Genomic DNA, 27,752 nt, shown 5'->3' on the forward strand with positions numbered 1-27,752 from the left:
CTGGCTCTCGCAAATAACATACATTTATTGCATTGCACGAATGTATGTTATTGTGGCCAGCTGCCACTGGTCTATTCAGATGGACGGACATAGGGCACCAGTTACCTAAATAACGGCAGCTGGTTGGCTGTGCGGAAGTGCCTATCAGAGCCACTGGCTTTCCGAGTACAGCCCCTCTGCTCCCGGATGTCTTATTCTCGGAACGTAGAGGGGCTGCGTCCCTTGGATAAGACTGACGGCAGTCTCAGCCAATCAGGTTCACCGATTCTGGTTATCGGTAACCTGATTGGCTGAAGCGTCATCGAGGGCGGGAGAGGACATCGAGGGACGTGGAAGGCTGGAAGCAGAAAGGTAAGTGCACATATCAGGGGAACAAAGTCCTGCTAAGAACTCTTTTATATTTGATACAGTTTTGTGTTGGTATTTACACATCCCTGCATTGTGTAATGTTGTTGTAATAGATACAAGGTCACTATTTTCTGAAATCTTATTGATGATGGGTGCAGGGTCACAGGGCTGCAGTGTGTAGAGGACACTTGTATAAGGACAGATATGATGACACATATGGAGGAGTGTCCCCAACACACACACTTGTAGTACGTCAATAGACAGACCAGGCTGCTGTGTATCTGAGTTGTGTCATTACTATTGCAGTTCTACAATACTGCAGTGTACAGACCACGTGTATTAGAAAGACACAATATGGCCACACATCTGTTCAAACAAAATTATTTTCAAACTGCAATATACAATATTACAAATGCACAATATAATGATACAACCAGCTGTTGGCTATTGTATTGTATACGATTCCATTTATAGATTACTGATTTGTACAGATTTGCAGCAATACAATTATTTTATGCTAGACTGAATATGAACCACCCCCCACCCCCCCTAGTTGTGGTAGCTTGTACATCCTTGTATTACAATTGTTTTATACTGTACATTGTATATAATTTCAGATCGATATACAGGCAATGTGTTTTGATGAATACAATTATTACATGCATCAGACACCATACTACATTGTACAATATTACATACAATCAGACACCATACTACATTGTACAATATTACATACAATCAGACACCATACTACATTGTACAATATTACATACAATCAGACACCATACTACATTGTACAATATTACATACAATCAGACACCATACTACATTGTACAATATTACAGTACATACTGGCAACAATGGGTACAGTGGCGACAAAGGGCACAGTGGCGACAAAGGGCACAGTGACATGCACAGGGGCAACAATGGGTACAGTGGTGACAAAGGGCACAGTGGTGACAATGGGCACAGTGGAAACAATTAAAGGGCACAGTGACATGCACAGTGGCAACAATAGGCACAGTGGCGACAATAAAGGGCACAGTGGTGACAATTGGCACAGTGGAGACAATTGAGGGGCACAGTGGCTGCGTTTGATGTCATGGCACAGTGGTGACAATTGATGGCACAGTGGCTTTGTTTGATGGCATGGCACAGTGACTGCGTTTGATGGCATGGCACAGTGGCTGCGTTTGATGGCATGGCACAGTGGCTGCATTTGATGGCATGACACAGTGGTGCGAATTGATGGCATAATGACTGCATTTGATGGCATGGCACAGTGGTGATAATTGATGGCACAGTGGCTGCGTTTGATGGCATGGCACAGTGGTGACAATTGATGGCACAGTAGCTGCGTTTGATGGCATGGCACAGTGGTGCGAATTGATGGCATAATGACTGCATTTGATGGCATGGCACAGTGGTGATAATTGATGGCACAGTGGCTGCGTTTGATGGCATGGCACAGTGGTGACAATTGATGGCACAGTAGCTGCGTTTGATGGCATGGCACAGTGGTGACAGAAGCCTTAAGTCACACGTTACCGCAGAGCGCCATCTTCTATCTTTGGACATGGTATGGGTTCTGAAGCAGCGCTAACCCTGCAGCACCACACATGCACCGCGCCATGTCCTGGAACCACCACCCCATCAAGGAGTCAGGCCTGCAGCCTGCAGTTGGGGAGATCAATTGTGCCGGATGGCAGCCACCTTGTAATTTTAATTATGAATAACTAAAACTGTTTTCATATGACCAGCATTGGGTGATTCCATTAATTAATGAATAGCCTGCTGTTTTGGTTTATCTGACTCACAGCCTAATGCAGAATTCCTATGTAAAATAATCATTTACTTGTAAATCTCGGGAGGGGTAAGAAAGGTTTTTTTTTGTAAAGAAGTCACCTAGTGACGTATTCATGTGCAATCGCTGTGTTTGTCACTATTCTCCAGGTGTCTAATGACACAAATCATTCAGGCAGGGAGTGCAAATGTAGGTACACCCAATACCTGAGAGAGCATGAGTTTGTGACTGTCTATTTTCTTCAATGGAAGAAAGCTTATATCTGTACATGCCTTATTAGTAAGCTTGATTGAGCTAAAATCATTACCAACTCATCACTGAGGCTTCTTTCACAGGGGCAGCTGGGGGTGGTAAACAGGTGGCTGAGCTGAGGTTTTACCCCCGATTGCCCACCTAGTGACTACTATAGATGGGACTATTCACATGCATCCCATGATGCTTTGTAATGCAGCAAATTAAGTTGACAGGTGTGGCCATTGAAGTCAATGCGTTGCATTAGTATACCTCCCAACTTTTTGAGATGGGAATGAGGGACACCTACTAAACCCCATAAGCAATTTTTTTTTTTACCACTACTATTCCTTTATACTGGCTTTTGAAATTTACAAATGTAGCAACTTAGAAATTGGATGAAAGGTTTAACACTGGGAAACACTTTTTGAAAAATAAATAGTGCATTTTATATACAACTATATAAATCAGACCAGAATGGGGGACAAATGAGGAGGGACAGAAGGACTTTCTTCCAAATCAGGGACAGCCTCTCGAAATCAGGGACATTTGGGAGCTCTGGCGTTAGTCCTGCTAAAATTGTTGTTCTGCAAAAAAAAGTGTAAACCTAGCCTGAGAGTACTGATCGATCACTAAACATATGAGGGGAGATTTACTAAAACTGTGTGAAAGAGTGTGCAAAATCTGGAGCAGCTCTGCATAGAAACCAATGAGATTCTAACTTCGGATTGTTCAGTTCAGGTCGGGTTCACGCTGCTACAACATGAATGTCGCACGACTTTGCCAGGCAACTTCAACACAACTTAGGCTGCATTCACACCTAGGCGTACAAAATCGCGGCGTTTTGTCCCGCGAATTGCGGCGACAAATTTTGGCGTTTTGCGCCGCGATTGTGAATGCAGCCTTGACCCCCTCTATGGAGATGGTTCCCATCTCCTATGCCAAACGCCTGAAAAAAAGGTCCAGGACTTTTTTGCAGGCGTACGGCGTTCGGCGTGGAGATGTGAACCATCTCCATAGAGGTGCATGTTAAATCATCCCTCTGGCGTCTCGGGGCTGCTGCGGCGTCACACTACAGGCGACAAAACGCCTAGGTGTGAATGGGGGCTAAGAGGCAACTTTAGGGAATGCCTGTTGGCTGTGCTGTGCTCAGGGCATGTGCCTTGCGTGCTCCCGTCACAGTGACCGGCAGCTCATGAAAAGGTCCCGATCATGTGACAGCCATGCAGGGGGGTTGTACCCAAGCCGATCGATCAACTTGGGTACATTCAGCCTGCCCATACACGCAGGGCTGCCATCGGGGGGGGGGGGGGGTTGGTTTGGTGCCCATACACATTTAGGGGGACCCGGCCACCCATGCCCCAACCAAAAAGACAGAGTTGTTGTAGTAACTAGGAATTGCTAAAGCAAGGTGGCTGCAGAGTGAGCCAATGCACTTAAAGGGATGACTCTTTCCTAGATTGGGATGTCTCTTTGATGAATAAATGGGGCTGTCTCTTTGCTGGATTGGGATGTCTCTTTGCTGGATTGGGATATCTCTTTGCTGGATTGGGATGTCTCTTTTCTGGATTGGGGGTGTCTCTTTTCTGGATTGGGGGTGTCTCTTTTCTGGATTGGGGTGTCTCTTTTCTGGATTGGGGTGTCTCTTTTCTGGATTGGGGTGTCTCTTTTCTGGATTTGGGTGTCTCTTTGCTGAATTTGGGATGTCTCTTTGCTGGATTGGGATGTCTCTTTGCTGGATTGGGATGTCTCTTTGCTGGATTGGGATGTCTCTTTGCTGGATTGGGGTGTCTCTTTGTGGATTGGGGTGTGTATTTGAATATATGGGGCAATCTCTTTGCTGTATTGGGTTTATTTTCATATATTAAGAATATTAAAATAGTGGGTGGATTTGGTGGAATAGTCAGTGGGTGGGCCCTGGTGAACATTGGTGGTTAGGCCAGGGGGGGCCCAGGATTAAAGCTGTCTTTTGGGGGCCCCAAAATTTCTTATGGCTGCCCTGCATACATGGCTCAAATCTTGTCTGGTTCCAACTTAACCAATTGAGATTCGAACCATCTATGGCCAGCCTTAGGTTGGCTAAGGCCATACACTAGAATTTAGTTACAAATTTTCATTTTAAGAACGTTTATTCAATTCTCTGATCGTTAGTGGGGTCAAATTTACATTTATATTCGACTGCAGTAACAAAGTATTTTGAAGGAACAGTAAATAAACACATTTTTAACAGGGAGTGTGTTTTTTGTTGAGGAAAGAAAATGGAATGTTAAAAGCTTTTAAAATGTTTTTTTAAGCCCCTTTCACACAGGCGCCTCCATGAAGTGGAATCTGCTTGCTCAGCGAGAAATCTCTCCTCTGATCCCTGCTGAGCAGGCAGAAAACAGGTCCGTGTCCACTCCGCTATAGGGCAATCTAATGGAAACAGACCAACCGCCTGTCCGTTTCCATGCAATCCGATCCGCCAGACGGCTGGGGAATAGAACCACCATCCGTCTGTTTTTGGCGGTCAGGATCGTATCGGATTGGCGACGGGTGTCAGCTCCATAGAGGCTGGAGGGTCCGATCAGGTCCACCTGAAAAAACTGACAGGTGTGAAAACGGCCTGAAGCATTTTCAAACAACGTTCATCAAGTCATCAAACGTACTGATGAGAATGAATGTTTGTACAAATACTCGACTAGTGTATGGACAGCTCTAGACTCGGTTCCCATCTGTGTGATGCATTTTGGGTGAGTTTTACCTGCGCTTTAGATGCATTATTATTGAACGCTATATAACATGTGTTTTGATGGATTTGCATAAAGGATGCAACAAACGGGACTTTTTTTCAACACACTGAACATGAAAGGCACAGGTGTGAACATTTTGGGCCAGATTCAGAAAAGAGATACGACGGCGTATCTCCTGATACGCCGCCGTATCTCTGAGTTCCGTCGGTCGTATCTATGCGCCTGATTCAGAGAATCAGTTACGCATAGATATCCCTAAGATCCGACAGGTGTAAGTGTCTTACACCGTCGTATCTTAGGCTGCAATTTCAGGGTGGCCGCTAGGTGGCGCTTCCGTATGTTTACGCAAGGAATATGCTAATTAAGTAGATACAGCGATTCAGAAACGTACGTCCTGTCGACGCTTTTTTTTTACGTCGTTTACGTTCGGCTTTTTTCGGCGTATAGTTACCCCTGCTATATGAGGCGTAGCTAATGTTAAGTATGGCCGTCGTTCCCGCGCACAGTTTTGAAATTTTTACATTGTTTGCGTAAGTCCATCGCGAATACGACTTTACGTCTTTTACGTTCACGTCGAATCCAATACGTTCTTGCGGCGTACTTTGGCGCAATGCACACTGGGATATTTTACGGATGGCGCATGCGCCGTTAAAAAAAAACATAAAAAACGCGGGGTCAAGTGAAATTTAAATACAACACGCCCCCAACATCCCCATTTGAATTACACGGCCTTATGCCGCAACACATACGTTACGCCGTCGTAAATAAGGGCGCAAGTTCTTTCTGAATACAGAACTTGCGCCCAAAGTTACAGATACGTTACGCCGGTATAAAGATACGCTCAGGTATCTGAATCCGGCCCCGTATCTGCAGTCACACACATAACAATCATGTATTGAAGAAAAGAACGTTTGTTATTATGGATGGTGAGGACCTGGTTAATGGCGTACAAGGTTTGCCGCAGCAGGAATAGCACACAGCTGCACAAAGTACAAAACACAAAGTGTTCCTGGAATAGATTATGATCACTTTTTACTGCCTGTGCTGTGGAAACAACGGCCATGCCACCCTGACGTGACACCAGTGACATCCAATATAACATTATCACATTTATATCTCTTCTGCCAGCTTTATCGTGGCAACTGAGGCCGGAATGCCAACACAGATTAAGGGATTTCTCAGACCTGGAGCAGCTTCACCAATCAGATTCTAGCTTCGCCTTCTTAGTTACGCTTTGAAACAGAAAGCTAGAATCTGATTGGTGAAGCTGCTCCAGGTCTGAGAAATCCCTTAATCTGTGTTGGCATTCTCGCCTCATTTGCCACAATAAAGCTGGCAGAAGAGATAGAAATGTGATAATGTTATATTGGATGTCACTGGTGTCACGCCTGTCTGCCTCGTACACACAATCAGATTGTTGCCAGGGGATTGTCTGTTGACAAAATCTGACCGTTAGTACGCTCCTTCTGACAATTGTCCAACAAATGTTGGATGGCGATCTGTTGTCTGTGTACGGTCAGTACACAGGTCCGTCACACAAAATCAAAAGTACAAACGCGCATGCTCGAAATCAATGCTCACCAAACACGAAATTAGCAGAAAGGGCCCAAAGGGTGGCGCTCAAGAGCTGAAATTTCTCGTAATACGTCACTACGTTTGTGTTGTTGGCCGACAATTGTGTACCGTTGGTATGCAAGACAAGATCCAGGTACACGCCCTTTGGACAAAAATCAGAGGAGGCAGGGGTGGCTCAAGATGTGTGTGTTGTTTTTTTGTTTTGTTTTTTAGGCTCTTTTTTAGTCCCTTGTGTGACTTTTCATGCGACTTTGATGTCCAAAGTCACATGACAAGTCGTTCTCCATGTTTTCCAATGATAACCATTCATATACACTATATTACAAAAGTATTGGGACACCGGCCTTCACACGCACATGAACTTTAATGGCATCCCAGTCTTAGTCTGTAGGGTTCAGTATTGAGTTGGCCCACCCTTTACTGCTATAGGTTCGGACCAATGTAGCGCATGAGCTACTTTGAAGTGGCTGCAACTTTAAGTTGCACACATACACTATGTTGTCAAAAGTATCGAGTAGCCTGCTTTTATGCGCAGATGAACTTTAATGGCATCCCAGTCTTAGTCCCTAGGGTTCAGTATTGAGTTGGCGCATCCTTTACAGATATAACAGCTTCAACTCTTCTGGGAAGGCTGTCCACAAGGTTTAGGAGTGTCTATGGGAACGTTTGACCATTCTTCCAGAAGCACATTTATGAGGTCAGGCACTGATGTTGGATGAGAAAGCCTGGCTCGCAGTCTCCGCTCTAATTCATCCCAAAGGTGTTCTATCAGGTTGAGGTCAGGACTCTGTGCAGGCCAGTCAAGTTCCTCCACCCCAAACTCGCTCATCTATTTCTCAATGGACCTTGCTTTGTGCACTGGTGATTAGTCATGTTGGAAAAGGAAGGGGTCACCCCCATACTGTTCCCACAAAGTTGGGAGCATGAAATTGTCCAAAATCTCTTAGTATGCGGACGCCTTAAAAGTTCCCTTCACAAGGGACCAAGCCCCACCCTTGAAAAAAAAAAACACACACCATAATCCCCCCCTCCACCAAATCATTTGGACCAGTGCACAAAACAAGGTTCATAAAGACATGGATGAACGAGTTTAGGGTGGAGGCTGGCCTGCACAGAGTCCTGACCTTAACCCAATAGAACACTTTTGGGATGAATTAGAGCGGAGACTGCAAGCCAGGCCTTCTCATTTAACATCAGTGCCTGACCTCACAAATGTGCTTCTGGAAGAATGGTCAAACATTCCCATACACACTCCTAAACCTTGTGGACAGCCTTCCCAGAGGAGCTGAAGCGGTTATAGCTGCAAAGGATGGGCCAACTCAATATTGAACCCTACAGACTAAGACCGGGATGCCATTAAAGTTCATCTGAGCATAAAAGCAGGCGTCTCGATACTTTTGACAACATAGGCCTGGATTCACATACATCGGCACATATATATGCCGCCATAGCGTATCTTCTTTACACTACGCCGACGCAGCGCAGAGAGGCAAGCACTGGATTCACAAACCACTTGCCACCAAATCTGCGCTGGGTTTCTTAGGCGTAAGTCGTCGTGAGTGGAAGTGGGCGTGAGCCATGCAAATGAGGCGTCACCCCATGCAAATGATGGGCCGAGCGCCATAAAGATACGAATAATGAACGGCGCATGCGCCGTCCCGTGGACGCATTCAGTGTGCATGCTCAGATTCACGTCGGAACTACTCCCTAAGATACGACGGATCACTGCCTACGACGTGAACGGAACCTACGCCTAGCCATATTCACGTACAACGTAAACGACAAAAGATACGACGGCTTGAGTTCCCTGGTCCATACCTTTGCATGGGTTGCGCCTCATATATGGGGAATAACTTTACGCCGGACGTACGACTTACGCAAACCGCGTATATTATGCGCCGGGCGCAAGTACATTCGTGAATCGGCGTATCTCCCTCATTTGCATATGTGCATAGAAAATCAATGGGAGCGGCAAATGCACCCATTGTAAATATGCGCCCACGATACAACGGCGTAGGCAAGTTACGTTGGTCGTAGGAAGCCTATTTTCAGGCGTATCTTAGTATGTGGGTCGGCGCATAGATACGACGGCGCACATTTGTACTTACGTTGGCGTATCTTGAGATACGTTGGCGCAAGTGCTTTGTGAATCCGGTGTGTGCAACTCAAAGTTGCAGCCACTTCAAAGTAGCTCATGCACTAAATTGGTCCGACCTTCATGCAACTTGAGGACCATAGACTTCCATGTTAAAGTAGCACTTTAGGCAAAACTTTCACATTTTGGGTAGAGTAAGGGTGGGTTATAACCCCTGTTGCTTATTTGTTTCCATCTTTGCCCCATTGGGGAGCTTTACCTTAACTTCCTGTCCCATAGCTAAAACAGGAAGTGAGAGGAAATTCCTGCAAATGAAGGGGATCCCTTGGGGTCCCCCAGGTCACCAGAACTAGTGTCCCCCATTGTAAGATTTCCCCTCTATTACTTTTCTGAGGACAACCCAGAATTTGGGATTTTCTTTTACTTAAATTTTTAATGATGGTAAACAGAACAAATCCAGAGGGTGAATCCCCCTAATGGGGACACAGACAGCAATATAAACTTACAGGTGTTCTAATCGTTCTCTACTGTAAAACGAAAAAAAAAGTTTTGCCTTTAGTAAAACTTTAACCCTCAATAGTGGCAGGAAAGTCATACCTGAATGTTATACAATGTAATAGTTGTCCATTATCAGTGGTCAAAGCCAAAGTCGTATCCAAGTCGCACCCATCCAAAGCTGCATCATCGTTGCACTCCAAAGTAAACGCAACTTTGGTGCCCTACCACTGTGAACGGAGCCTTAGCGTGAAGGTCCACATTAAGAATGTGCAGCTGAGCCGTGTTTAGAGCCCCCGACTGCTCCCCCCTTCAGCTGCAAAGACAACAACCATTTTATTCTCCAGGGTCTCTGCTTAAAACAAATGGGGGTTTTGAGACATTTTCTAGCAAAAAAATTTTTTGCATGTATGTGAGAAATGCCAGAATTGCCCTCAAATGGTTACTAATATAAAAGTGATATAAATAATAAAGGGACATGGAAAATGAACGGTAGTATTTTGGGTCTTGGAGAAATAGAGGAAATCAAATTACAGCAGTGGATGGGTGATGTTGTAGAGGGGGAGTGGGCGGGTCAGTGAGCGGCCTGGGCACGCCCTTCCCTTATTACTCTCCAGTTACATCAGACGTGTGGGCGTGTCGTGTCGGTGTCATCTACTATAAGAGTGTTCGGATCTCCCGGGGGTGCCTCAGTGAATCGGTGACATCTGATTCCCGGAGGACCACCGGTGGCTTTCTGTATCCCTGCTAATAAGGTAATGTTGAGGCTGATCTCTTCTATGCATGGTGTGATGTGCCACGCTGGCATCCTGTGCCCATCGATCCTCTACTACAGGCTGCTGAATTATTCCCATCATTAACTCTTCTTCTGCCTGCTGGCCATGTGCCAGGGTGAGAAAGGAGAATGCCGCAATGTCCATTGATGTGAGCAAAGCAGCTCTGCGATCCCCGGCCAGGAGCTCTCCTCCTCCATAGAGCATTGTGTGGCTCATACATTTTCTGCATGCACAGAGGAAGAGGAAAAAAAAAATATTATATATATATATATATATTTGTCTCTTCCCCCCCCCCCCCCCCCGGCTGTGCACATTATCCATTGACTTGCAGTCAGATTCTCTTCTTTGCTATGATCTTATTTATTTGGCTGAATTGTCGGGCATTACAAAGCCTGATGTAGGAGCCAGTTGGAATTTTTTTATTAAAATGAGCTTTGCTGGGATACTGGTGGAGGGGATCTTTATGGAAAAAGTTTTGTGTGTTTGGGATTTCCCATTGTCTTTATATACAACACTCCCTCCGATCTGCTGTTGTAAAATTTTGGCCTTCTATAAAACTTTTTGCAATAGTCTAGATTTTTGTAGATTTTTATTTATTTTAACATGTAAAATTGCAGAAGTTCTGCTTTGTTACTTATTATTATTATTATTATTATTTTCTCTAAAATGTTTATTGAAGAGAATAAAAACATACAGGGATTTAAAAAATATATGTATTAATCCCCCCCCCAAAAAAAACATATAACAGCAGGAACACTGCTGTGTCTAGTTGTGTTGCTTAGAAACTTTCCTTGGACAAAAAACTCTTAAACCAGAAACATTGTAACAACTGTTTGTGGGGTTGTGTTTTGTTTTTATTTGGCTATTTTATTTATTTTGAACTCCTATTTAGTTTACTTTATTTCTAACTATTTTTTTAATGAAATCATGGGATCGATAAGGGTTTCAGTCGTCTGAATTGGTGACTGTATCAAGCTTTTTGTACTGCAGAGCTTGCATTCTATGTAGTTTGGGCTTCTTAGTTGGAAAGGCTGAAAACAATGGCAGTTGTTTATCAGCTCAGGTTAGTTGAGTCTCTCTCTGGGCTTGAAATGGTTAATTTCCCATCCCCCGTCTCTGTACCAGTAGGGGACTGCTCTGTCCTGCTGTAAAGTTGAATAACCAGTTGGTTCCAGTTTTTTTTGGCTGTTGTTTTCGCCCAGGATGGAAAGTCTGATTCTTCTCCAGACGATTAGCTCTGCAAAGACTTGTGATGGGCGGTCTGCTGATTTGTGTGGTCTCTTTAGAAGATACTTGGCCATATTGAGTTTTGTCCCATCATCCGGAAGTTGTTTAGCACATTTTTCAAGCATTTCTCTATCCCCCCCCCTGAGGCAGTTTATGAACTTTGTCTTACTTTACATGTGCAGGAACTTTTTATATACTAGCTATGTTTTACCTATTGCTGATTGGGCAGATTATATCAAGGATTGGTCAGATTTTAATAGTAAGGGTGGCCAAACACCAGATTCCCCTGTCAACTGTGGTTGCAGGAAAGAAGAAATTTGCTCTGTGTATGGCCTGCCTTAGGCTGATCATGCACGGTACAAGCTTTATTTTTTCCTGCAACCACAGGTTGCCGGAAACAAATTTACACAGATGGAGGAATCAGCAATTGCCTTCTCGTGGCGGGCCAGGGAAACCATCCACGCCAAAAGAGCCCATCCCAGCCATACACTGTTCAAATCTTGGCCGGTTGAGCAGGAACCAGCCAGGTTGAGCAGGAACCAGCCAAGATTTGATTTGTTAATGGGCAGGCTGAATGTACCAAGTTGAGCGATCAACTTGGGTACAACCACCCTGCCGGATTTTCTTGCAGTTATCGCTAGTGGCTGCTATAGTCCTTCTTTCATTAAACCTGCTCATTGCACAAAAGGAAATGTTTCGATTCCATCCACACCCTAGCAAACCAATAGATCCACTCATGTACCACTAACCTGCCTCTGGATTGACGATTTGGCCGGGTCCTGCTGATCCATGTATGGCCAACTTAATACATGCCAATTAGGGTTGTCCCGATACCATTTTTTTTTTTTTTAGGACCGAGTACAAGTACCGATACTTTTTTTCATGTACTCGCCGATACCGAATACCGATACTTTTATTTTAAATATGTCCCCCCCACATATATGCAGCCATGTCCCCCATACCTGGATGATGCCGCCGCTGCCGCGTTAATCAGCGTGCAGGGAACATTACAGCTTTCGTTTGAATAGCTGTATCCCCGCCGCGCCGTGTATAGACACTCCCCCTTGCTCGGGATTGGACAGATCATCCGTCCAATCGCGCGCAAGGGGGAATGTCTATACGCGGCGGGGATACAGCTATTCAAACGAAAGCTGTAATGTTCCCCGCGGGTTGGCGGCGGCGGGGCAAGTATTCTATTCAGGCATCGGGGGCATTTGCGGGAGTACACGTACTCCCGCAAATACTCTATCGGTCCCGATACCGGTATCCTGACAACCCTAATGCCAATCATGGAATTGCTTGAGAAGATTGCGTACAAGCCCCCCTCTTCTCCCCCCCCCCTCTTTTCCCCCCCAAAGGAAGTTGCTTTTAAGTGAGATTCACTGGCAGGATCAACAGGTATTTGTGGAGCTTTGCAGGGGGACTAAGCACTGTTAGATGCACTTTTAATTAGGTGCTGCAGCACATACTTTTTCCTTAATGGGATCCCCTAATTTAAACATGGTGGGTTGTTGTGCTCCAGGTTAGTAGTTGGCAGCATGGCATGGTACTGCAGATCTGCCAACAAGAATGTTGCTGGCTTGCAGTTTTGTAAGATTTTCAGGAAACTTCTGTTTCCTCCACAAACTCCCTCCTAGATTGTAAGCTCTAATGAGCAGACCCTCGTTTCTCCTGTATTGAATTGTATTGTAACTGTACTGTCTGTCATGTTGTGAAGCGCTGCGCAAACTTTTGGCGCTATATAAATCCTGAATAACAATATTTGTTCGTTCTGTTTCTTCTAGATCAGCAATCGCCACCATGTCTGTGTCACACAGTTCCAGGCTCAACAAGGGGGTGAGGGATCAGTATATGAAGCTGCCCCAAGGGGGGATGGTCCAGGTGACCTATGTCTGGGTGGATGGCACTGGAGAAGGGGTCCGCTGCAAGACAAAGACCCTGGAGTATGAACCCAAGTCTATTGAAGGTAAGATGGCACCCCCCCCACGCCACATTTACAACTTGCTGGTCTTCCCACATCTGGATGAACTCAAAATTCCAAAGGCATTTGTGCATTCCAAAGCATGCTAAGACCATTTCAATAATTTACCTCATCCATGCAGCTAAAATATACCATTCAGCTAGATCTTGCAGTGCGTTGAAGCCAAAAACCATATTCTCTATTGTGAGGGTTGGTTTGCTTTTTAAGGCACAGTTCAAAGGATTTATTCAATTTATGATTTCTCTTTCAATTTTAAAAGGCCGCACTAAATTTCCAAGAAATTGTGCAATGTGACATGAGACCTGGGGCATGCAATGATTTAGTACAGCGTCTGCTCTGTGCTCTGGCATGCCATAAATAACTCGATGGCAGAGCTGATCCTGCGGGCACACTATCATTGCTGCCCACATTGAGCAAGGATGCAGCTTGGAAGTCACACGTCTAGCACAGTTGGGCCCTATTCATGCCTATGCTGTTGTAAGGCATGTTGCTAATGCTTATTGTTCATGCATTTGCTTCAAGAATAATGGCGTGTGTGTGTGTGTGTGTGTGTGTGTGGACTGTAGCATTTCAAGCTGTATACCCTAGCATGCAACAGCATCAAGGTTCTTGGCTTTGGGGTAGGCATGAAGCGTTTCTAGCAGTCTATTGCTGTAGGTGTTTGCCATGGTATTCCCACCTGAAGTATTGTGCTGTCCTTGGTGAGAGGCGAGGGGGGAGGTGGAGACATCTTTACAACAATGACTCATTTGAGGAGTGGAGGTATAAAGGCAGTCACATAAGCTAAGTCCAAAATTAGTTAAGTGCAGCATGTAGATAATCCATCCAAAATTATCATTGGGTGCCTAATGGGTTATGACAAAGCCTATAGGCTTTATGTTGGACTTTAATGTTCACAAAAGTTTTCTGTAATGGCTATGCAGCAGAAGTACCAAGTCTCTAAGGCTTCAAGCACACTGTATTCTATTGACCCTTTTCTCCTACAGGTGTTTAGCCGCAGTAAAAAAAACATGTTTTTACGCCTGCATTCATTCACGTTTCTGAATCTGGCATTTAATGCATTCTAGTGCCCAGAATTCTAGCCATTACAATGCATGTTAAAGCGTTTTTGAGCTTTTTTTTTTTCTATGTTTAAAAGCTCTTCTCCTGAACACAAATGCGTTGTTTTTTTTTTTTGTTTTTGAGCTTTTTTTATTTATGACAGAGAAACCGGTCCATCCGGACCTTTACATTACAGTCAACATTAGTATGGGGTAATAAAACATTTACAATACACATATGTTTAGAAACATGTTGAGCATCCCAGCTGACCCCCCGTCGGGCCCGTCCCCCCTAATAGGGAGGCATGTGGACCCCAACGGGCAAGCTGTCTGGAGCTCTCTAATTCCCCATAACTCAGCCCAATGGGGCTTTTACCAACAATTCGCATCCAGTGCTGTACTGATTCTATTTATGATAGTGCCTGTGTAGTTGGGTCCGAGTGGCTCAGTCCCTCCACCCATTTTCCTGTTTCCGAATAGTGAGGTATAGCAGGTAGTAGCAGAAAGGGTGAAAGTTGGGTGTAGAAGGGGTAGCGAAGAAAGGAAGGGGGGGGTAAGGAGGGGGGGGATTTTGCACGGGCATGGACTTCCCAAGGCGCCCCTTGGGGGCGTAAGTGGTTTTTGGGCCATGGTCACTCAGAGCTCCTAAGACTCTGTCCTTCATCAGAGAATTTGAACATATGCCAGATTTGCCATGTTTTGGTGTAGGCTTCTTGCCTCTGCTGGCTCGAGAGGATCAGATCCTCCATCAGGCTTATCTCGTCAACCTTCCTGAGCCATAAGGCTATGGTCGGCGGGTGGGGGGATTTCCAGTGAAGAGGTACACAGGCCTTGGCTGCGTCTAGAAGATGGCGCACAATTGATTTTTTGTACGACCTCGCAGGCACTCCAGTTACATGTAGGAGGAAGTACGCCGGGTCATCTGGCACTGTACGTTCAGTAAATTTCTGGGTAATGCGGCGCACCTCCTTTTTTTTTCCATTTTAACTCTAAATGCCCCTGGCCCTCTATCATGGGTTGACTCTTAAGGGAGGGGGGGAGACCTTTATCCAGCACTCTTGATAAAATGACTAACCAGGAAAATGTATTAATGTGCCTCAGTGGTGATCAGCTGTAATCTGAATACCATGTGATTTCTAACCTGGTATTCCTGCTCTTATTCATTTTCTTCCATTAGAGGTCCCAGAATGGAACTTTGATGGCTCAAGCACATATCAAGCCGAGGGCTCCAACAGCGACATGTACCTTGTCCCTGTCCAGATGTTTCGAGATCCTTTTTGCCTGGACCCCAACAAACTGGTCATGTGTGAGGTTCTAAAATACAACCGGAAATCAGCAGGTACAGTACCACCATTGGAGTATCTGTGAACATTGGACATTTAATCTGACCACTGGTTGCTCTATAATTACATTTAGTGTTGCCAGTTTCTGCTTTTCTATGTGGTGATAACCAGCATCTGTAGTCCGGGGACACTTGTTATGGCATAGAAGTGTCTGCTCATCTTAAGGTTTCCCTGAAAGTGTTCCAATTGTATTTGCTGTGGTGCAGAGTATATAAAATACTGAGCACATGTTGCTGTTTTTGAAAGGATTGTAGTACTTGTTGGAGCTCATGATTGACCTTTAAATCTCCTTCTCCACTTTGGAGAGTTTTCTGGCATCACTAGAACATCGCTGAGCAATTGTACTCTTTTAGACTGGGTAGTAGAAATAGTGAATGATTGCCTTCTATGTTTTGGAAAGGTGCTTGGTAGGTTCCCACACAGCAAAAAGCACTTTGTACAGTTATAAAATTCCAAAGTATGTTGGCTTTGAATGGTGTCTACTTGACGTTACTTGATGTTCCAGAAATCCTTGCAACATGATATGACTTGTTGATGGTCTCACCAAAATGTAAAGGTTTTTGGAGGCATTTCTAAATGTAAAAGTGTTAAAGCTATGCAGTGCTGAGGGTTTAGATTTGCCCAAAAGTGACCCCCCCCCCTCATGCACTTGAACATACTTTTGGGTTAATTGAAGTTGGTTAATAGGCAAATGTGTACATTGTGGCAGGGAATGTAGGCTTTTTTCAGAGGTAGGAGAGGCTGATGAAATGGTTTCCAGCAGAATACCCCTGCCTAAAGTGGTAACATACATGTATTGTATTGGGTTTTATGAATCGAAGGAAAAAACTTTGCTGTGCAGCTTGTTGGAAAGGTGTGCCCTTCCACGTCATCGCATTCTAGAGACGCAGACCTCACCCTTGTTCAGTGTACACAACTTTAGCGTTTACTTTGGCAGCTCCACTGATGGAAATTTATTGACTACGTTTTCTCCTTCCAGAAACCAACCTGCGTCACACATGTCGGCAGATCATGGACCTGGTGGCTGTTCAGCACCCATGGTTTGGCATGGAACAAGAGTACACTCTTCTTGGTATTAATGGACATCCATATGGCTGGCCTGATAATGGTTTCCCAGGACCACAAGGTTGGTTATATTTTATTTATTTTTTGATGGTTTTGTTAAACTGTAAATCAGAAATGTACACTTCCAGCGCCCCCACCCCCCGCCTGTTGCACTACAAAAACATTCAGGTTGGGATCTGTTCTAGAAGCCATTCTGTTCTGTAGCTATAAGGTCTTGTGCTCAGGATTAAGTTGGGTTACTAATGTTAATATAATGAAAATCCAAGGGGGGGGGGGGGTTTAGATTCTTGATACCCAAGGTCCCTGGCAGATCATGGGACTCCTGAGTGTTGAGAGTTAACAGTGCCATCTGGCTCTTCTGTGCAGCTTGTCATGTGACTACTTCAGGGCATTTAATCACTCTCCTGTCCTCGTTAGCGGCTGATAGGGCTATTAGCTGTGTAAATGTTGGGTGTCATTTATGTTGTGAAGTACACGTTGTACATGCGACAATCTGATGTTAAGGATTGTAGACAATTAAGGTCTCAATTCAAGTTAATGCAATCCTGGCTTTCAGTTATAGGTAGGGTCTATTAAATTGCTCCAGATTTATAACATTTGTAGACCCTTGCAATCTGTTTTAATGCCCCTACGAAGTCGAACTGAGGTAGATGCAGATTACCCCAGTTAAAAAGGCAAACCTACACATTTTGGGTCGAGTCCAGGTGCTCAACCAGGACCAGTGTCGACTACTAAGCCACGGTTTCATAAATTGATAGCTGCTGCATTGTGGTCCCAAGGCACCAATGTTTACAGGTCTTTAGAAGCGCTTCCTATAGCAGGAAATTGTTATCTGAAGTTATTAATGTTTGCAAATATCTTGGCCATCAAAATTACAATTATCCAGAGCATTTCATCAAAGCATACATTTTGATTAAATGAGAATTGTGCTACTTTAAGCCGTTGCTGGATGACTGTAGTTTGTACATTGAGACATTACCAGAGGCTGAAATGGCCACAGGTCTCCAAGTTAAAAGTGTTTTGTCGATTTTAAATGATTATTTTTGCTTTAGAACTGATGGTCTTTGGTGTCCCCTCTAGGTCCCTATTACTGTGGAGTCGGTGCAGACAAAGTCTATGGACGGGATGTTGTTGAATGCCACTACAAAGCCTGCTTGTATGCTGGCATCAAAATCTGTGGCACAAATGCAGAAGTTATGCCATCACAGGTAAGAATAAATGACCCAATCTGTGAGGGCCCATTTCCACTCTTATGCAGGTCTTGAAACACTAAGTGTGTGTGTGTGTTTTCAACTGCAATTGCTTTACAATGGTAGACTCAAGGAAGCCAATGGCTGCACATAACATGCGTTTGGCTGCATTGGCAAAAAGTATTTCACCTTGGTCAATTGTAGGTTTTAATCCAATCAAAAGCACATTGAGGAAACTTATCTACATGTGTCAAAATGCGAAATCATGTCGTTGCACTACATGCACAAGGGCTCATCTCTATTCACACAGATCTAAATTGACCCTAAAACAATTGAAAGTCTGCTTTGTCCAAGATGGATAGGACTACATTTCATGTGATGTGTAAACTGTTGAGTTAATATTCTATCTTTTTATCTTTTCTATAGTGGGAGTACCAAGTTGGACCCTGTGAAGGGATTGATATGGGAGACCACCTTTGGATGTCTCGCTTCATCCTACACAGAGTATGTGAGGACTTTGGTGTTGTGGCAACACTGGACCCAAAACCCATGACTGGCAACTGGAACGGGGCTGGGTGTCACACAAACTACAGCACGGAAAACATGCGGAAGGAAGGAGGACTGAAGTGAGTATCTCGGGCAACTTTTTGGGCTGGAAGAATCCAGCAATGCCTCTAAAAGCCTACACAATCATGTGTAAAAAATAAATAAAATAAAAATAGTCCCAGGAGGAAATGGTTTAAACCAGTGGTCTCCAACCTGTAGCCCACATACAGCCCTTTGCCTACCTTTTCTGGCCCTTGGGGCATCATTTCTTTCACTGATGCCAACAATAAGGCACTATACTTCCCACTGACACCAAAGATGGGACACTATTCCTTCCACTGCCACAATTTTCTACTCCCACTGGTCAGTCTGGCCCCCCTAAAGTCTGAGGGGCAGTAAACTGGCCCTTTTAGTTTCAAAAGTTTGGAGCCCTCTAATCTAAACTTTTTGGTTTCGGCTTTTGTATGCCACAGTAAAAAAAAAAAAATAGATCTTCGGAATATAACTGGGGATTTTATGCAGTAAACCTTTAGACTCCTATTTCTGAAAATGGTGATACTTGGCTTCATTACATTGAGTTGGTGACACTTAATGTGGTTGTAAACCCTGTTACACCACTTTTACTTGCAGGTAAGCCTATTCAAGGTACCTACAGGCAAGCCTTGTTATCTCTCCTAAACATGCACAGTTTAGGAGATATTCAGTATGTGCTGCTGCCAACGTCATTGCATGTGCACTGAGGAAGTGGGCCGCTGGAGTCCTGCCATGACTCCCTTGTACATGTGTGGGAGTGACATCTTCGCGGCCCTGGCCAATCACAGCGCCGGAGCCGCGAACCCCGGAGTAACTCCGGTGGAAGATGTCAGCGTTATACTCGCAGGGCTGACACCGATCCAGGGCATCGTTCTAAGGTCAGTGTTTCTTCTTTTTCTACATTCTTGCTCTGGGTCAGTGATTCTCATAGCCAAGCAACTGGTAGTTTCAGTAGAAGTCCAGCATTGGCAGCCTAGAGGTTACACCCCTGAGGGGGAAAAAAAATAATATTCAGTATATCACAAAAGTGAGTACACCCCTCACATTTTTTTAAAATATATTATATCTTTTCATGTGACAACACTGAAGAAATTAATTTTCTACAATGTAAAGTAGTGAGTGTACAGCTTGTATAACAGTGTAAATTTGCTGTCCCCTCTAAAATATATATTGCATTACTAAATGACAAAGCCCTTGGTGTTGGCAGTGACCAATTCTCTTTTTATTTTTTTATTTTTTTTAAGTGTATTTTGTGCGTGTACTCGAGAGCAGACTGCAGGAGTTGGGAGTAGGCAGGCCTCCCCCAGAGGCAATCTGCCACCTTTCTCCATGCCCCGGGTGGCAATGGCGGGTGTGTGAGGGGGTCCTCCCACACAGCCCACCCTACCTGCTCCGCTTTGAAGCCCAACGGGGCAGAGGGACTCCCTAAAAGGGAGTGAGAGGATCTAGCCCGCTCAACCAGCCCTGTTAGTCCTTCGCCTCTCTTTTTAGAGACCGCGTGGTCAAAGTGCGTGCATGTTAACCCAATTTCGAGTGCATGTAAGTGTGGTGGTTTTTGTGGGAGGGGGGTGGGCGTACTAAGCGCAGGCTTACCTCGCTTGGCACACCCACCGGGAGCCGAGCTGAGACCACCAAACTCAATTCACATGTAGCCGAGACCGGGATCCAAACCCCTAGCTGCAGAGGTGAATGGCTTGTCAGCGCAGTGCCATTCGCGTTGAGCCACCGCAGCTCCCTGTGACCAATTCTATCCATGTTTAATGGTGTTCTATTGAGATTATACAATCACCTGTAAACAAACCAGTTTGATTCAACACTTTCTTATTGTCCCACCAGACACATTGAAGATGCCATTGAGAAACTAGGAAAACGTCACGATTACCACATCTGTGTCTATGACCCACGCGGTGGAAAGGACAATTCTCGACGCCTGACAGGGCAGCATGAAACCTCCAGCATTCATGAATTTTCAGCTGGTGTGGCCAACCGTGGTGCCAGTATTCGTATCCCACGCCAGGTCGGACAGGAAGGCTTTGGCTACTTCGAAGATCGCCGCCCAGCAGCTAACTGTGACCCCTACGCTGTTACTGAGGCCTTGGTCAGGACGACCCTTCTGAACGAAACAGGCAGTGACACTAAAGACTACTCGCAGAATTAAATCTGGGGGCTGGACCCACCCAGTAGATTCCATCCATTTTTTGCATCTTCCATCTCAGTCTTTAATGGGTTGGTCAGCTCAGCTGCAGGCTCACAGCCAAGTTGTCTCTTGCAGAAAAAAAATAATACTTTTCCAGGTTGTCTGTAATTTCCACTATGTGTCTTTCCCTAAAGAGTGTCTGACATGGCCAGCTTTGTAAAAAAAAAAACTCAATCTGATACATCTAGTCTTAAGGGAAAGACTGCAACTGTGTCCAGAGACAAATTAGCTGAGATTGAAAGCAAGGCTGGCTGGTAAACCTGCTCCATTGTTTTAATCTGTTCTTTACTAATCTTTATGTACAGTTTCTTCCACTTTGGAAGGTAGAGGGCATTGGTCATTATAGACTGAGCCAGTGGGATGGCTTATTTGCAGAATTCCTAATCATGAAGGGAGTGGCTAATGACTGCACTCCTTAAACGGGTTTTTAATGTGTGAACTACAAGGACCATCAACCTGCTGGGCAGCGGAGGGTTGTGTGTTTTTTGTATTTAAAGATCATGATACCTCATCCTACTTGTGGGATGTTTTTTAAAGCTCCAGTACAGAGTCATATTTGGGTCTGAACTAAAGTTCCTCAGAAGAGGGTTTTATTGTGAACGGTGTATTAACATGTGACTGTTGGGTTTTTATCACTTGAATAAAGCCGGGAAAAAATCAACCACCTGTGTTTGTTAATGAGTGGACAGAAACATGGCTCAAGCAACAACTTAAGATGGGCCAACTCTTTGCTCTAAATGTTGACCATTTTCTAGTGCTGGTAGATTTTCTGTAGTTGCATAGTCGACGAGGCTGAAAAAAAGACAATGGTCCATCCAGTTCAACCTGTGTAGGTGCATGTATCAGTGTCTATAATCTCCCCTATCCCTGTATGTTGTGTCCTTTTTTAAGATGTATATTTAAGTCTTTTAAAAATATCCATACTCCCAGCATCCGCCACCAATTGTGGGAGAGGTCCACATCCTTATCACCCCAACGGTGAAGAACACCCCCCCCCCGCGCAGTTTAAGGCTAAACCGCTTCTCCTGTTTCACTGTGTGGCCCCGTGTCCTTTTACACTCTCTAGGACTGAATAGTTTATTTTCTATGCTGGGATCCCCATTGAGATTTGTAGATTGCTATTGTGTCCCCTCTCAAACATCTTTTCTCCATCGTGAATTTATTTAGTGTTTGCAGCCATTCCTCAATTGAGGTTCTCTCCAGTCCCCTTATTGGTTTGGTTGCCATTTTTTGGACTTGTTCCAGCCTATTCCTTCGGAGGACTGGTGACCAGAACTAAACGTAAAACTCCAGATGAGGTCTGGCCAGCGCTTTATATAGTGGCAGAATTGGTTTTGTCCCTGGAGTATATCCCCTTTATGCATGAAAATATTCTGCCTGCTTTAGTAGCTGCAGCTTGCCACTGCATGCTGTTGCTCAATCTGTCATCTCATCTATTGTCACCCATAGATCCTTCTCCATCCTTGATTCTCCCAGCTGTTCACCTAGTGAGTTTTTTATTTTTTACCCCCCCCCCCCCCCCCAGTGCATTACTTTACCTTTCTTCACATAAAACCTTGTTTTTCTGCCCAATTATGTTTGGGTCATTCTGCAAAAGTTTCATGTCCTGATGCAAGTTTATTACTCTGCTTATCTTGGTGTCGCCCATAAGGACTGAGACTGAACTAGTTATCCCATACTCTACATCATGGGTGCTCAACCTGTGGCTCTCCAGCTGTTGAGGAACTACAATTCCCATGAGGCATTGCAAGCCGCTGACAGGTACAAGCATGTCTCCCAAAGGCTGAGGCATTATGGGAATTGTAGTTTTGCAACAGCTGGAGAGCCACAGGTTGAGCACCCATGCTCTACATCTATGAATAAAATGCGTTGTGCCCAAGACAGAACCTTGGGGTACACCACAGTGCTATGGTTACTGACAGTCCAAAGTTGGATGTCCTCACTCTGTCCGTATCTCCTTCACCCGCTGCTCCAGATCCTGGAGAAAGTTTAGCCAGTTGAGTGTGGTCCTGATAGAAGAGACCATAGAACTGCCTCTCCTGCTCAAGGTTAGTCTGAATTGAATGTTTCTTGCATGCCAGATCCTGTAGGCAGTCCAGACATATCTGATTAAACTGAAACCGTTTATATATAGATGGATGTGTGTGGTGGCCTGCTCCTGTTGAACAGGCGCTGCTCTAAATTTAGAGGGGGTCTGAGTCGTTATTTGGCTCAGACAAGTGGTAATTATGTGAAATTTAGCCTCTGTTCCAGCCATGGCTGTGCAGGTAATAACCACCATTGTTTGTCTGGGGGTGTTATTACCCTCCCAGGCCAAGGGTGGCAGCAGCAGAGTCGGGGTGTGTTGGGTGTCCCCCTCGGCAGCTAAGCAGTGGGAGTGATTGTTCCGTTGTGCATGCTGGGGAGGGGTACTTGAGCAACAGATGCCATTGTTGTCATCCCGCCTGACCTGCGGTGCGTGCTCCTGACTCAGGGACCACGTTGGTTCGGGATTGTGGTTTCGCAACCGCTTCTGGGTCTGCACTTTCAAGGTGATCCTGTGCTGTCTAGGGGAAGACCTATCCTGGAGAAAACCATGCAAGAGGCTGGTATCTCGGGAGAAGGCCTGGAAACTTCATTGAAGGCTGCACTATACACAGAGGCTTGATGGTGATATTAATTCTACAGAAATTAATCTGGAGAGAGCCGGGTGCAGAATTTTGGACCAAAAGTGTCTCCTTGTAAAGGAAGGTCTGTGGCAGAGACTGTACTTTATTCCGTGCGCCATTCCGCCTGCTAGGCCAGTGAGAGGGACCTATCCGGGTGAGCAATACCCACTCTGGCTAGAGTGGCAACGAGAACTGTTTGCTGGAAGCAGAAGTGTTGAACCTACCCATTTACCCTTCCAACTTCTTTTCTACTAAGTTCTGCAAATAAATCCTAGAAGTGAATCGTGTGGACATTGGACTTTTTCAACTCTCTTATCACCCTGGACAGCGAGAAGATAAGGGTAACATGCCGCCCAAAATACTCAGCAGCTCCTTTGGAGGTTGCTGCTAGCTATATATACATACACATATAAATAAAATAAAAAATATATATTTATAAGTTTTACCTGTGAAATCCATTGTGTGGCTGCATTTGGATTTCATTCTATCCACCCAGGACCATGGACTTTGTAGCTGCATAGTGTGCAATACATACAGTATTATAATTGCCAATACATGTAATGCCTCTTTACTCCAGTTTTTAGGACCTTTTTCATTTATAGAAACAAAAAAGCAGTATTCCAATATATTAACTCTATATAATTTAGTGAAAGATAATGTTCCACAATAAACCAAATTAATTGTGAAAGTTCTCAGGAAAAATCCAAACACAGTGGTAAAAAGAAATGAATGTGCAGTGGCAAGAAATCCTTGTTATCCGCGCTCCACTTTCAATCGCGTGGGAGAAATTCAAACTCTCCAAATGTCTAGATAAAATGAGCCGTGTAACAATCGGATTCCTTGGGTATTGATATTTATCTGGAGAGGGTGATTCTTGGCTCCAATATCTCCTTACACTATGATATACATTCTGCCTCTCCTGTATATCAATGTAACGGGTAGTATCCAACAAATAAGTAGAAAATACGCACATGCGTTTTACGGTACTATAAGTCAGTACCAACATGTACAGCAAGCCAAGTTAAGCGCAGTTTCTCTAAATTGCGGTGTGCGTTCTAAAAGCACAGGACGTCGGAACCCACGAAAACCAGAAGTGACATTGATGCTCGCTGAGGAGCGGTTTTTGGTCAGATTTTTTTTTTTTATATATATATATATATATTTAACTGCATCTAGCACTTTTTTGTGCTAGTATGCAATGCATATTGGCACATTATGACTTTTTTTGTGATTTACTACCTCTTTAACCACTTCAGCCCCGGAAGGATTAACCCACTGCCTGATGGGCCTATTTTGTGGTACGGCCCTGTATCGCTTTAACGGACAATTGCGCAGTTGTACCACGCTGTACCCAAATAAAAAGTTTTTTTCCCCTACAAATAGAGCTTTGTTTTGGTGGTATTTGATCACCTCTGCGGTTTTTATTTCTTACACTTTAAACAAAAAATGCAACAATTTTGAAAACGTAAATGGCCCGCAGGCAAGGAGGGGGGTGCCGTGGAAGGGGGGGGTAGATCAAGGTGCATGCAGAGTAGCGCAAGAAGCGTTGGTCATAAGTTCACTTCTCTCTGTCGCGTTTCTGCTCCCCGGTGGCCCCTCCTCTCTTCTCGTCCATCCCCATTTGCTTGTGACATCATCTGGGATGGATGAGAAGAGAGGAGGGGCCACAGCGTCACATGAGAGAGAAGTGAACATATGACAGACGCTTCCTGCGCTACTCTGCATTTGAAGAAAACGACAAGTAAACGCTGCCATGTGCCATGCCCTGTACCCTGATGTGCAGTACCCTGATGGTGAGTGGGGTGTGTAGTGTGCAATGCAGTGGTCAGGGTTAATAATGCGTTCGCTGACACCAGTGCTAGGAGGTTAATAATGCATCCACTGACACCAGTGCTGGTGTTTCATAATGCGTCCGCTGACACCAGTGCTGTTGTTTTAGAAGTTTGAAAGTTTGCATGCGGCCCCCCATGGAATATGAAAACTTGTCTTGTGGCCCTCAGGTAATTTTGAGTATGTGACCCCTGATTTAGGCCAATATGTAATCTGTGACGGATTCTTGGTAAAAAAAAAATCGCAATATGCGTATATTGATTGGGTTGCGCAAGTTATCACATCTACAAAATAGGGGATAGATTTCTGACTTTAAAATTATTTTTTTTACTAGTAACGGCGGCGATCAGTACATTTTTACCGGGATTGCGGCGGACAGATTGGACACCTAACTGAAGTTTTTTTGGGAACCAGTGACATTATTACAGTAATCAGTGCTACAAATTGTTATAGAGTATATGATCAACTGCAACTCCATTTTGTATTTTCACTTCCATTTCATAGTTCTTGTTTCTAAAGATCGTACGTGCCTTATCTTGCACTTCATTCTAGTTTTAATTAGCACTCATTGTGTTTGGGCCAGCTGTGTCCGTGTAGATAATGTTGTCTTTCCAAGGTATCTTGCAGCTGCCGAAACTAATTAGATGATGTTTTTCCTAAGGGCTCTTTCAGGCTGGGGTCACACTACTACACTACTTTCATCCTACTTTGCTCTGTGTTCAATGTTTCCCTATGAGAGCGTCTTGTAGTGTCCTACACAAGTCGGTCCGACTTTGAAAATGCTCCCTGTACTACTTTTGGTCCTACATTGATCCTACTTCAACCCATTGAATATCATTGAAGTCGGACCAAAGTAGTATCCTGTTCATGAAAGTAGGATGGATGTAGGACCAATGTAGGATAAATGTAGGACCAATGTAGCAGAGCAAAGTAGGATGAAAGTAGTGTAGTAGTGTGAACCCAGCCTAAGGTGCGCCTGCCAGCTTTTTTTGCGGACCTGAACGGGCGCTCCATGCTCCTCCTATGGAGCCGCGGATGTCAGCGGTGATATGCCCGCTGACATCCGATCCGCCAAAGTGTGACGGAGGAAAAACCTTCTTTTTCATCCGTCTGGCGGATCGGATTGGGTGAACACGGACACACGGTCTGTTTTCCTCCGATCCCCCCTATAGGGGAGAGCTGAGAAATATCAGGGCGGTCCCTGCACAGTGTGCGGGGACCGCTCTGTCATCCGCCGGCTCAGCGGGGATCAACGGAGCGATCCCCGCTGAGCAAGCGGAGGTTCACGGGGCTGATCATTACTAATCCGCCCTGTGTGAAAGGGGCCTAAGTTTCGTGCTTCTGCTGAAACTAATGATGAAAAAATAGATAATGTTATCTTTCCTAATTTTCGTACAGCTGCCGAAACTAATTATGAAAAAAAATCTCTGTAGAAACCTGCTTAACCCTTAGAAACGTAGGAGTAAGTCTACCCCTCCCCTCTTCTTTTTTTTTTTTTTTTTTTTTTTTACACTCATAAGCTGTAGCCCTTAATAAAGATTTCAGACTTGCTTTGCACACTGCCTGCTATGTGTGTCATTGAGGTCTCCAGAATTCTGTCAAGGTTGCGGTGGATTACAAAGAGGGTGGTCGGCTGTCCAGTAATCTATCCTTTTCACAAATATGCACCGTTATTGTACTAATGACGTTGGCAGGAAAGGGGTTAACATCAGGGGTGATCTAGGGGTTAAATGTGTTCTAATTGTATGGGGGACTGTGTGACGGGGGAAACCCATAGATCCAGGGCTGATCCTAGGCAGGGTGCACAGGGTGCATTGCACCCAGGCGCCTGCAGAGGTGGGGGTGCCAAAGTGCCAGAGTTCTTTCTGATTATCTTCTGTACTATGTCTGCAGTCTCTGACCATCTCTGTGTCCACAGTAGTTTATTGGGACCTGGAGGCCCCTCTCCAGGTCCCAATAAAGTACTGTATTTTGTTTATTGTTAAGAGGTCATGTAAGGATCCGAGGTTAATAAAGACTTTGTTGGGGAGCATCTCTGTGGTTGAGTCATTGCCATAGAAACATTTGTAAAGGGGAGGGGTTAGTAAAACGATGACGCCCATGTGGGGGCGCCAGAAATATTTCTGCACCCAGGCGCCTGTGACCCTAGGATCGGCCCTGCATAGATCGGTCTTCCTGTGTGATCTCTCCTGTCAGAACGAATATCTGCCTTGTTTACACAGGCAGATCCCTGTTCTGTCACTGCAGGGAACGATTGCAGATTGTCTCCGCCACTGTTTTTTCAGAGCGTGTGTCCAGTTCATGAGTCGACGTACAGCTATGGCGATTTCCGGAATGAGTCAACCTGTCGCAGTATAATGACTGTGGCTGGTTGGCAAGCGATTAAACACCAGAGAAGGTATCTAGGGTGTATAAACATTTATTTATATCTTGCTTCTTGGATCCCTTTTCCCTGTGTTTAGATGTTTCTGGGTTCTCTATTTTGCCATGCCTACATACACTATATCGCCAAAAGTATTGGGACGCTTGCCTTTACATTCACATGAACTTTAACCTCCCTGGCGGTAATCCCAAGTGTCGCTCGGGGTGAATTTTCATT

At 44.8% G+C, this 27,752-nt stretch overlaps 1 protein-coding gene across 1 annotated transcript; it reads left to right on the forward strand.

Moving 5' to 3' along the window:
- The first annotated feature begins 9,923 nt into the window (after positions 1–9,923).
- LOC120913878 (glutamine synthetase) lies at positions 9,924–21,336 on the forward strand. The gene is made up of 7 exons (XM_040324191.1): positions 9,924–10,032; positions 13,065–13,246; positions 15,479–15,640; positions 16,624–16,770; positions 17,790–17,917; positions 18,326–18,525; positions 20,315–21,336. Exons 2-7 carry the CDS (start codon positions 13,081–13,083, stop codon positions 20,634–20,636), a joined length of 1,125 nt encoding a protein of 374 aa, XP_040180125.1. The 5' UTR covers positions 9,924–10,032; positions 13,065–13,080; the 3' UTR covers positions 20,637–21,336.
- Positions 21,337–27,752: the final 6,416 nt, after the last annotated feature.

This window comes from Rana temporaria, chromosome 9 (genome assembly GCF_905171775.1).
Source record: "Rana temporaria chromosome 9, aRanTem1.1, whole genome shotgun sequence".
Classification (NCBI taxonomy): Eukaryota; Metazoa; Chordata; class Amphibia; order Anura; family Ranidae; genus Rana; species Rana temporaria.

Bases quoted from the DNA above. Each gene is read 5' to 3' on its own strand.
- LOC120913878 (XM_040324191.1), top strand. From the start codon at position 13,081: ATGTCTGTGTCACACAGTTCCAGGCTCAACAAGGGGGTGAGGGATCAG. The intron at 17,918-18,325 runs GTAAGAATAAAT...TCTTTTCTATAG, and splicing joins CAGAAGTTATGCCATCACAG to TGGGAGTACCAAGTTGGACC. The intron at 18,526-20,314 runs GTGAGTATCTCG...TTGTCCCACCAG, and splicing joins CGGAAGGAAGGAGGACTGAA to ACACATTGAAGATGCCATTG.